This window comes from Ochotona princeps, chromosome 5 (genome assembly GCF_030435755.1).
Source record: "Ochotona princeps isolate mOchPri1 chromosome 5, mOchPri1.hap1, whole genome shotgun sequence".
Lineage (NCBI taxonomy): Eukaryota > Metazoa > Chordata > Mammalia > Lagomorpha > Ochotonidae > Ochotona > Ochotona princeps.
The window spans coordinates 39,898,217-39,910,260 of NC_080836.1; the positions used below are offsets into that span (position 1 = coordinate 39,898,217).

Here is a 12,044-nt window from a genome sequence, read left to right on the forward strand (position 1 = left end):
GAGTAAAAGCTGAAGAGTTTAAAGCTGAAGGATTTAAAACTTCTACTCTCAACTGCTCAACTTTAACCTCATCTCTTTATCTGCCTTTTATTCTTAACACATCGGCCTTACCAGGCTCACTCACACCTCAGTGAACATTCTGACCCCAAATATCTAGTTACTTGTTTCAAACCTCTATGACCGGAGTTTAGTGTTACTATCTCAACAAGACTTATCCCCAACTTCTACCCAAAACTGCACAAAGGTTGACTGAAGAGAATGTAAATTAACTATATACTTCTCTATTAAAGAAGCAGAAGCAAATCCTAGGAGATTTTGAATGTTTTTACCATAAAGTTGAAAGTTGAAGATAATAGATATTATTTAGACTGATTGGAATCACACAATGTATAATGTATATGAAGACACCCCATAAACAGGCACAATTTTAATAATGTATGTATTTTGGCAAAAGGCCTGGGCTCATACTCCATAGCAAGCAACAGCCATACAGATTGGTTGCCCATGTCCCTCTCACGGTGTCCTGAGGGTGAAGGCTAGGGATATTCCCCTGTGCATATTCTGTGGATTGATCAGGGACGAGGGTAAGGCGATGACCCAGGGATGATCAGGGAGGGAAGACCACTGAGGGAACATGTTGCAGGTAAAGAATGACTTCTGAGGGGCTCTCAGCAACAAAGCAAGTATACTTGCAGGTAAGTGAGGCGGCTGAGACCAAAGGTCTCAGGAGGGTGGAAGACACAGGACTTTCATGGGTCAGACTGATGTACCAGCCCAACTAGGAGATCACAATGGGCTAGTTAGCATGAACCACAGGTGATCATCACTTACTGGTGTACACTAAAGCTAGAGCTTTGGGCCTACCTGGCAGGGCTAGATCACAGTAACTGCCAGTGAGAGTTGGAACAGGGAATGGGTAGTGTTACACTGGACCATGACACTAACCAGCACCTGAGAGAACCAGATCTAGCAGCAGATCCTGTGGTGGTTATGTGGGCCCACCCTTGTGGAACTATAATTTCTGCTAGTTTGCTTAAAAGCTGGGGTGGTGACAGGCTGAGCTAGGCATAACCATGGAACCCTACCATACTCATGGTTGCTGGGGTTGGGAACAGGCCAGACAGGACAAGGCTGCAGCACCTGCAGGCCAGGCAACAGACATCAAAATTTGTTAGTAAGAATTATAAGTGCAATCTGCCCTCACACAACTCTGACATCTTTTTTATCCTAATAGATTTGTCATAGTATTTGTCATCTTCTAACCCACTACCATAACTTGCTTTTGTATTATTTTTATAATTTTTGTGTGTATCTCTAACTTCATGATTATGCATATTCAATAAATATTTCTGAAAACATGAGTGATAAATCATCTTTTCAACTATTTTGCTATTCCCTCTTGGCTAATAATCACTCAACTATTTACAGAGTGTCTTTCTACACTTGATCTTAGCCAAAAAGCTGAGAAGTGATACAAAGTCTCTCTCTATTAGGGAATTGAATATTTTCCCTTTATTAGGAAATTGAATATTACGGAATTGAACCTGATAAGTTGCTGGTGGTTTCCTGTTGGTAAGTAATCTTGACTCCTGACAATCATCTTACTGAAAGTAATTATTTTAGAATAAAAAACATACGCCTGTTGTTCAAAATGCAAATGGTGGGATAAAAACAGAATACAATGAAAATATCCTCTTACTTCATCCCAGACATAGGCTTCCTTTCCACAGAGGCACAGATGTTACTGGCATTTGCGCACTGTGTCAAAGAAAAGCAAATGTGCTGTATAATTGCTTTTTTCGCTTAATTCTGTATCTTAACCTAGCCCTTGGATATTGCTTCTTCTCAGTATATTTAAATGTTAAACTTTAAAAAATCTACAAATATACTGCATGGATGCACAATAATTTAACAAAGTGTCACCTACCGATATTAAGGCTCTTGATCCATTTTTGCTACTACAATAAATTATTCTAAAAATATATCAGAGTAGGGCCCGGCGGCATGGCCTAGCGGCTAAAGTCCTCGCCTTCAAAGCCCCGGGATCCCATATGGGCGCCAGTTCTAATCCCGGCAGCCCCACTTGCCATCCAGCTCCCTGCTTGTGGCCTGGGAAAGCAGTCGAGGACGCCCCAAAGCCTTGGGACACTGCACCAGTGTGGGAGACCCGGAAGAGGTTCCAGGTTCCCGGCATCGGATAGGCGCTCACTTAGGGAGTGAATCATCGGACCATCCGATGATCCACCACTCAGGCAGCTGAAATGTCCGGAGCTGCGCCAATCTGAAACCTGGAGTCCAGAGTCTCTTCTGGGTATCCCAAGTGGGTGCAGGATCCCAAGGCTTTGGGCCATCCTCAACTGCTTTCCCAGGCCAAAGGCAGGGAACTGAATGTGAAGCAGGGTCCCCAAGACTGACTCCACTTGCCTCCAACACACAGAGACAAAAAGAGCTCTAACTGAAGAGTCTGAACAAGAGAGCCACCGATTCCAAGGATTTCAGCCTTTCCTTGCCATTTTTGTCCAAACACAAATAGTTTCACATGGAGGAGCTGCATGCACAGGCAAGTCACAGGAAATAACAAATGTTTGTCATATTCCTTATCTATCATTAAAAAATAAATTCTTATTTTTAGTTTACTATAAATGTGTGCCATCAATAGCTTTCCTCTCTTCTTAAATACATAGTCTTTGAGGAAAATATTGAGGTCAGTAACACACAAAAAAACTGTTGTACAAAATATCCCCTATGAACTATATACAGCACTGCATAAAGTAGACCACAGATCTGACTTAAGGAAGTATTGCTAAATTTGTCCTTTAAGTAAATTTTAACAAAGAAGACACTAGAAAAGATAATCATGGCCAAACTGAATTTTAAATCATTCAATCTTTCACATGCCATTCAGCAGAGGATTGTCATTCTTGGGATACTATTAAAAGTGTACTTTCTAAAAAGCATACAACATACACAAAGAAGCTTTGTGTTGAAACATACTCTGTGTTGACCATAGACAAAATCACAGTTGACCAGAAGAAACATAATTCTATGGCTACATTCTCCTCTGTAACGAATTACTAGTTTAGATTTTTAAAATTTTACTGTAGAGAGCTTCATAACATGAATTGATAATTCATTTACAAAAAAATCATATTTACAAACTCTCTTCCCTATGAAAAAGAGAGTTCAGTAAGAGTAGTCTTTCCATCTTGATTTAGCCTGATAAATACCTTAATAATTCCATCCAAGCAGTTATTTTATTCAAATTATGTAGTAACTAAGAAACACAAAAGTGGAAGTGAAGTCTGATGTTGAACAAAAATTTAAATTCACTATAGCAAATGGACATAATTCAGGTAGTTTCATTACCTGAGTATATCTCCCAGCTGCAGATCAACATCTTGCAGTTTCTTTTGATATTTCTCTGTAAAGTTGCAGAACTCATTAAGGATTGCAGACTTCAAATCAGGGTATGGGCACTCCAAAACTTGTAGTTCAATCGGAAGTTCAGTAAGCATGCTAATTTTCTCTTCCAAAGAGTAATCCAATATCTGAAAAGAAAAAAAATATGGTTATTTTATTTAACGTGAACGAGAAATTGATAAATAAGTCACTAACTGCATCACACTTACTTTTCTACTCCAGTCCGAAAGATCTGCTTCTATTTTTTGTTGCTCTAGGTTAAGTTTGTCGAACACAGTTTTCAGTTGCTTCTTCACAGAGTCAACCTATTGGGCATTTGGACAAGAAGTATGCAAATTACTGTAATTCACCCAATATTTATATTGAAAGACACAGACTTGCTCTCAAAAGCCAATACATAATGGAAATATTTCAAGTACCTGTGGAAGAAGTTATTAAAATTCCAGCAAAGTAACGCTCATCCAGCAAAGCAGCCACAATGAAACTTGCAGACACATGGGAAAACACTGGCATTGGGGAGGTGGGTGGGATGGTATAACCAGCTGCTCCCACATGGGGATGTTGCTCGGGAGAAGGTAAATATCTTACTGGTTCTGTTCCAATTAATCAACCTTTCCTTCCCTTGCACCACTGCCTCTAACACCCAGTTGAGCATGGATTTTAAATTTTATATGAAAGCAATATTTATTTAACATTTATGAAAGCAATATAGCAACATTACAGAGTAACTGAAAAATGAGAAATACAAGTTACAATCCTGGCGCAACAATACTTAGGATATACTATACTTGTATGCTTAGATAAACTATACTTATGGATCTTATGCTATAATGAGACATGGCAGTCATCAAACTGATAAACCAAATAAACTGATAACACTTACGGATATAAACAAGCACTAGGAATGTGAAAGGGATGGAAGACAGTAATGTGAAAAGAAGTGAGTGCAGCTGTTTAGCAAAGGTCTCTTAGATAAAGGACACTTAAACCAAGACATGAAAGGCAGAAAATGGCATGGATGACACACAGGGAATAGCCACTGCAAAGGTTATTCCTGAGATGGGAATGAGACTAGCTTACAGGAGGCATGGAAGAAGGTCAAAAGTCAGGATCCTTATGACAGCTCTGATGGAAAAGGAGCAGGTCAGGAAGAGACGCAACTGGAAAAGCATGAAAGGGGTCCAGAAGGATAGGAGCACTGGGAGTCAGCAGGAACCCATGGGGGATTTCAGCAACAGGAAGACTGAATCTCTGGGGTGGAATCCCAGAATGCACTGTGAAGGAGGGGCAGGAATGAAGGCAGGGAGACCAGTTACTGGGTCACTGTCACATTCCGGGTGAGAAATGAGGAGGCTTGGGCAGATGCATGCATATATATCAGCTCTGGAGTAAACAGACTGTTCATTCTTTGTTTAAACGCACAAGATACACATTTGCTTCTTATCTCAAATAGTTCCAGTAGGGATGAAAATGAAATATTACATTGTCAAAAAAATGAAAGCAACCTACTGACCTCTTCTAGCACTTCCACAGAGTTAACTTTGGTGTGGGGGTGTGAAGGCGGTAGGAGATGATGCTGTCTGTATTTCAGATCTGCCCTCAGCTGCTGAATGGGATTTATCACATTTTTAAGAAATATGCACCAGTGTTCTGATAATTCTTGCTCTATAGTGAAAAAAAATTAAATCAAGGAAACAGAGTACAGACATTTTTATTTCATTAGAAGAAATAAAAATCCATTAATATTAAAAGAACATGAAGTCATTGCCCATTTTCATTCTTGAAATCATAACTGCCATGTAAATACAACATCAAAAACTCACCAAAACTTGTAAGATCGCAAAGACATTCGCTTCCAACATTCTCTTCACTGATAAAACATTTTATTTCAGATTCAGTTTTGATTCTGAAATAGACGTAATCACAATCACTCCACAACAATCAACTTAAAGAGATTTGGTTCATTGGCTTATTTATTCAGATTATATATGCTTGCTATATGCTGTGGTGGAAGATGACAGAGCAAAAGCACCAGCAAAGGCGTGCACATGGCAGGTGCTGGTACTGCTTCAGCTGGAGAAAGCCAGGGCATTTAGAAAGCCACTGAAGGATGTCAAGCTAATCTCCTCTATTCAAACTTATTTCAGAAGGATTCCCAAGGTAATAAGATAGAGAGTAGAATGAAAGGTTGGGCAAATAAGGGTAAAGGAAAACAAGCAGAGGCAGTTGGGCAAGCCTATACCGATAAGGAGGTTATTTACAAGGTTCAGAAGTGGGAGTTGTGTGTTTACCAGGAATCTAAATAGTCTCATCCTACATCAGAATACACAGGCTCAATTCCTGCCTCTGTCCTGACTCTAGATTCCTTCTAATGAAGACTCTGGCAACTGGCAGTGATGGCTCAAGCAGTAGGGTTCCTGCCACCCACTGAGAGGCTTGCCTTGAGTTCTCAGCCTCTGGCTCTGATACTTGGCGCAGCCCTGGAAATTGTGGGCATTTGTGAAGTGAACCGATGGACAGGAACTTATTCTGTTCCTGAACCTCTTTCTTGTCCCCTTTCTCTCTATCTGCCAAGTTCCCAAGTTTATCTGCACGTATACATATATATGTATAAATTTTTTGATTTAGAAAAAATGAGATTCTGAATAATGCAAAGTGAATTAGAAGTGTATTTATTTTCATTTACTAGGAAGAGTGTAAAATTCTAAAGATCTTTTAAAATGTTTTTTTAAAGTCATTTATAGAGTAAATACAAACAATTCTACACGAGCATCTAAACATATCTGTCCCTTGCTTACAGTACCTTCAATTAAATCACAGAAAGGTGTTTGGATTTATTATGATTAAAATGTAATATTAAAATGGCATAAAATAAGATACAGCAGTAATTGCAATATTTTGTGTAATTTTTGGAGATAAGTATCTAGTCTTTTCCTACATTTTTCGTATTTGTAAAGTTGTGGATAATGAATAAAATCTGAAGCTGGGGTAGCTGCTCAACTCCAAGGTCATGGAACTCAGGAATTAAACACATGGTCTCCAATTCTAGCTGCATAAAGCTAGCTTAATTACCTTCTGCAAATACTTTTAATAAAATAGAGATAGCAATGATACCTATTCTGTAGCGCCGTTGCAAATCTTAAGTGAGATGTAGGATGTTATCTCACGTCTCACATATTAAATTGCCCAAAAAACACTTAAACATCAGTGTTTTGACCTTCTGCAGGTCTCAGATTCTCCAACATAGTCTCTTGCAGTAAGGTCTCAGAATCATTTACTTCATATGCGCAGGTGTCCACTTTTAAATGTACACAGGCACAAATATCTTAAACTGCCTGAGTTGCTGGTGATCTGGAAAGTTCCACAGCTGTAGCCATTTCTCCAACCCCTCTCCCAGTACTATTAGTTTTTCATTTCACTGAACAGATATTAAAATGAGCCAACATACTAGATTAATAGCACAGGAAATTAACCAGGAATTATTCTGTTTGTCCAATTATCAACTCTTACAAATATCAAGACAATAAAGTTTTTATTACTTAAGTGTTCCTCATTTCAGTTGTTTTTGTACTATTCTGGACCAGGTCAACCGGAAGCACTTTCTAGAAGAGCGTGTGCATGCCTCTTCCACCTACCTCAAGAACAACCTAACATACGCATCAAGGAGAATATGAAACAGCCAAGATTAAAAAAAAATGTTAGGGCCCAGCAGTGTGGCTTAGCAGCTGAAGTCCTCGCCTTGAACACCCCAGGATCCCATATGGGCGCCAGTTCTAATCCCAGCAGCCCAGCTTCCCACCCAGCTCCCTGCTTGTGGCCTGGGAAAGCCGTCGAGGACGGCCCCAAAGCCTTGGGACCCTGCACCAGTGTGGGAGACCCAGAAGAGGTTCCTGGTTCCCGGCATCGGATAGGCGCAGCACTGGCCATTGCGCTCACTTGGGGAGTGAATCATCAGAGGGAAGATCTTCCTCTCTCTCTCCTCCTCTCTGTATATCTGACTTTGTAATAAAAATAAATAAATCTTTTAAAAAAAAGTTTGCACTGCCATTTTTAACCTTTGAGCTTGCATCACTGAACAACATAATTAAAGCCTCCAAAGGCTTTACTGTTATAATATTCTGAGTTATGCAAATATATTTTTAAAAATCTTTCAGGAGACTTAAACATGTCCCACCAAAAAGCAACTTTCAGAAGATGTATCTAAGTTTTATCTCAGAAAGTAGTGATAATGTTTATGTAAACTTTTTTCTGTTTTAAGTTTTATGACATACTGTAAAACTTTCTGCAATCATAAGCCTTTTACTTCACATGTAGGAATCACTTTCCAGAATAAGAAACTACTGTCAAGTACTGTCAAGTACTGTCAAGTACTTAAGTCAAAAGGTTTGAAACTTGATACAGAATAAGACCAGACAAAATACCTATTTGATATAATAAATGCTTTAAATACACATTTTATTAAAAATCCTTTATAGGAGTTGGTGCAGGGGCTCAGCAGGTTTATTCCTTTGTCTTACAGTGCCAGCATCCCATACGGGCACCAGTCTGTGTCCCAGTAGCTCCATTTCCCTTCCAGCTCCTTGCTTATGGCCTGGGAAAGCAATGAAGGATGATTCAAGACACAGGAGAGTTTGGGGTGCCATACTAGGATAGTCACTGGGGTCCAGATGAACATAGGAAATTATGAGACTTTAGTTTGGCCCACATTTACATTGCGACTTTAACCTCTGATTGTAATGGCAGCTCTTGATCTACCTCTACTCATCGGGATTTCCCCCATTCTCACCTGGCTTGATTTAGTCTTTGGTGCTCTTGCCACCACACTTGCTTGTGCTGTTTAATTAGCCGCTGTTCTTTAGATAGCTTTGAAGTCTGCAATGCTTTTCTGACCTACATTTGGAGGAACAAAAGAAGAGCAACTTCCAAGTCTCAAAATAGTGTTTTGCCAACTGCAGTGTTTAATCTGCATCTTCCAAGCTAACTACTTAATGCTTTAAAATACTTATTCATGCATTTTCTCACATGACATCCTTAAATACAATGTTATAAACCAGGGAGGGAAAGTGAAAAACTGGTTGGAAATGCTGGGAACTTCAAGAACTGCTTTAAAATTATGTTTGCAAAGAAAGGTGAAGTCATTCCATTTTCCATTCATACTGTAAATAATATCTTGAATTCATTTAGCCCCAGGACATTTGTCAAGGGCTTGTCCCACCTACTGCACATTGTGGATACATACTCCCTGGCAAGCATGACAAGAATTATCATTCCCATTTTACATGTGGAAACACTGGAGGTAGATAAGTTAAAGAATTTGGTCATTATCATAAAGCTTGTAAACATCAGTTACACAAAATCCATTGTATGGATTGATCTTCCGTTGATTTTTCAGTGGAAGCAGAAGAAAGATTACTTGGAAAACTTGTTAGGAAACCTGACTTTAATCCCGTACTCAGAACTTGCTAGAAATAGCTGAGAAAACAATTTTGGTCTCTCAATTCTATGACATTGTAAAGCATAATTGTTTACATTTCAGCTGCTATTTATTTTGAAGTCACTTCACAGAACTTAAGTAGCTAAAAATTATGTAAGCACTGAAACCAAAGCTTTAAGCTAAAATTAATTATCCCCAAATTTTCTTTTGAAAAATTTAGCACATCATGGGTGCTGTGGGAGCATCTGCTGACCAGCTGTGTCATGCCGGGGTGTGCTTCCCTGAGATCCATCCCTGGTTATTGCCCTGATCTGATCCATGTCACAGAGCAACCCCGTGTTCCTCGGGAGACCCCTTCTGTAGCCCAAGAAGAGTGATGGGAGGTTGGCAGGCAGCGGTGAGTTGAAGGAGAAGCCAATGGATCAGCACACTACATCCCTCACCTTCTCTGCTCTCAGAAGACTGTAGGACCTGCAGTTTCCTCACGAAACTTTCTTCTGGACAGTCCCAACTACTTCTGGACAAGCTCCGCCTTACAATGTGGTTCAGCCCTGCTGCTTCACTGGGTTTCTCTGATTTGGGGTAACAGTGATCTCCTGCAGTTGTCAATATTGTGTTGCCACTCTATCACCTGCATATCCATTTTCCAACACTTAAGATCCATCTACTCTACAGCAACCTGCAAACTATTTATAGCAACACAAATCACAATAGTGAAGACACAGAAACAATCCAGACATCATTCAACAAATGAATGGATAAACAAACTATGGTACATCTACATTTATTCTGTTGAATACCATTCAGCCATAAAAAAAAAAAAGAATGAAATCCTGCCATTTGCAATAAAATGGTCCTAACCGGAGACCATCAATGCTTAGTGAAATAAGCCAGCCCCATAAGGATAAATATCATATATTCTCTCTGATATAAGACAGCCTTTAGGCAAATTACAAAATAAATAGATGTAGTGTATACATATATATTACAAGTGTATATACATATACTCTCACAGATGAATGGTATAATGGAGACTAACATACTGGAAAGTAAAGTCACGTCACATCTCTGCTCCTGAATAAAGTAGGACTCCCATTTTAAAACATGTAAATATACCTGTAGAGCATGATTCTAGGCAATCTACCTCTCCCCATAACTAGCAGGGCATGATACACTTAAATAGCAGAAACTGATCTTGTAACTGCTACTAAGGGACTACACTACTGTAATCATTGAGAAAATAACTGGGTAATCAGAAAATGGGGAGGGACAAAGAGGAGTGGAAGGGAAAAAAATCCTATAGCTACAAAACTATATCATAGTAAGTAATAAATAGATATTTTTTTAAAAAAAAGATCCACCTACTCTAAAGCCTCAGGTGGTGTATTCTGTATTAGATCTGAAATATCTACAAAAATGTAAGCTAGAAACAGGGTGAAATATGCATATTTTATTGTTTCCCTGTGACTTGAGCACTTAACACCTTAAAGAGTTTAAAAGACCATACTTTCATCACTGTTCCCTTCCCTTCTTCCTTTCTTTTTTCTTACTTTCTATGAAATAAATTATATAAATAAAAATCCAATTGAAAATAAGAGAAAAAGAAATTATCAGTACTGAAGATAAAAACTTCAGACGACACCTTCTAAAAAGCAATGTTTATAATGCATGCTATTTCTAGCTGTCATTCACTGATTACTTTAACCTTGAGTTTATTTGTTTGCTGTGCTGATTTCCAATTTAAAATTAGGGGTAAAAAAAAACAAATGAGCACAAAGATTTCTTGACTTCAAATTCAAAGTCAAACTCTTTCCTTGGGAGGCCTTAGGATAACTGCAATGATGAAATTTAGGAAAAGGTACATTTTTTGAAAAATAAAGAACATTGCAGAAAAAGACTCAACTTATTCTGAAAAAAATACAAGTTTTCAGTATTTCTAAAATGTGACACATGAGTGCTTCCCTTAAGAATGCCTAAAGCAGATTCAGTTCTTACAACCTATAGTCTCTAAACTTTATTGTAATAGGCATGACTCTTAAAGTTAGATTTATTTGACATATTTTATCCATGTTATACAAAACACTTAAAACAATTTGGTTGAAGATGTAGTCACATTTTTACAGCTTATAAAAAATCAATGCTACTACCTTTGAGCTTGGAGAAAGACCAATTAAGTATGCTACAAAAGCCAAGATAAAGCTCCTAGCTTTTACACACACTTCCAAAATTTTATAAAAGTTCCTGACATTTCATCTGTAAATTTCACATATTGACTCTACCTAAGTCCCTAGGCCAAATATGAAGAAAAATGAGGTCTTAAAAAGAACAAAATTTTTATTAGATTGTAGCTTTATTAATACAGACAGATATTCTATGTGATTTCAATTCATTTTACTGGGAAAAAAGCAGATGAATCATTATTTATGATAAATGTTGAAATGTGCATAGCTGGTATAAAAATTCCTTGGAAAAAAAATGACAAAAATTCCTAAATGTATCAGAAACTAGAGGTTTCCTATGAATGTTTTATTATGATGATCTAATATAATGAAATCCTAACTATCCATCCTAAAGCATTATGCAAGCACTTGGGCTCAGAGAATGCATCTTTACACATAAATATCAGCAACCAGTTACAGTTTGTCTCAGTTTCATGTGTCAAAATTCATTTATGAAAATTCACCAGAATGTACACTTCATATTTGTACATTTTATATATGTTAGTTGAACTTTAACAGAGAAACTATAAGGATTAGATTTTTAAAATTACACTATGGCAAAGTTTCTCATCTAGCAGGTTGGTAAAAACGCAAACATTTAAAAAACACTCTGTGAGTCGACAGGAAGCAGGTATTCTCATTTTTCTAGTAGAAATACAAAATGATAACAACCCCCATAGAAAAGAATTTGGAGATGTGTAGCAAGATCTCATACGGATTTATCCTGTGAAAAAGTAATTTCGTTTTTAAAAAATCTATCTGAAATTCACTTAGTCAAAAGTATAAAAAACCTACAAGCATGAAAAAAATCCATGGCAGTGCTATTTGTAATAGAAAATGATGGGAGTACAAAAATTCCATCCATAGACAAGCGTACAAGATAGATGCCATGTGAATCTGACCAAGTAGCAGGAACTGGCTTACTGTGCTCTGGATATATGAGCAGAACATCATGGTAAGTGACATCACTG

The 12,044-nt window shown here is 38.0% G+C and overlaps 1 protein-coding gene across 4 annotated transcripts in view; it reads right to left on the minus strand.

The window, feature by feature from the left end:
* The window catches only part of CCDC148 (coiled-coil domain containing 148), a 248,390-nt gene that overhangs the window by 160,463 nt on the left and 75,883 nt on the right, over nt 1-12,044 (minus strand). For all 4 annotated transcript variants that reach the window (XM_058664513.1, XM_058664512.1, XM_058664511.1 and 1 more), the window contains exons 4-8: nt 8,207-8,310; nt 5,244-5,326; nt 4,934-5,085; nt 3,630-3,725; nt 3,367-3,548 (exon numbers count right to left, since the gene is read on the minus strand). In XM_058664513.1, coding sequence (XP_058520496.1) covers nt 3,367-3,548; nt 3,630-3,725; nt 4,934-5,085; nt 5,244-5,326; nt 8,207-8,310 — 617 coding nt within the window. The remainder of the gene's footprint in view (nt 1-3,366; nt 3,549-3,629; nt 3,726-4,933; nt 5,086-5,243; nt 5,327-8,206; nt 8,311-12,044) is intronic.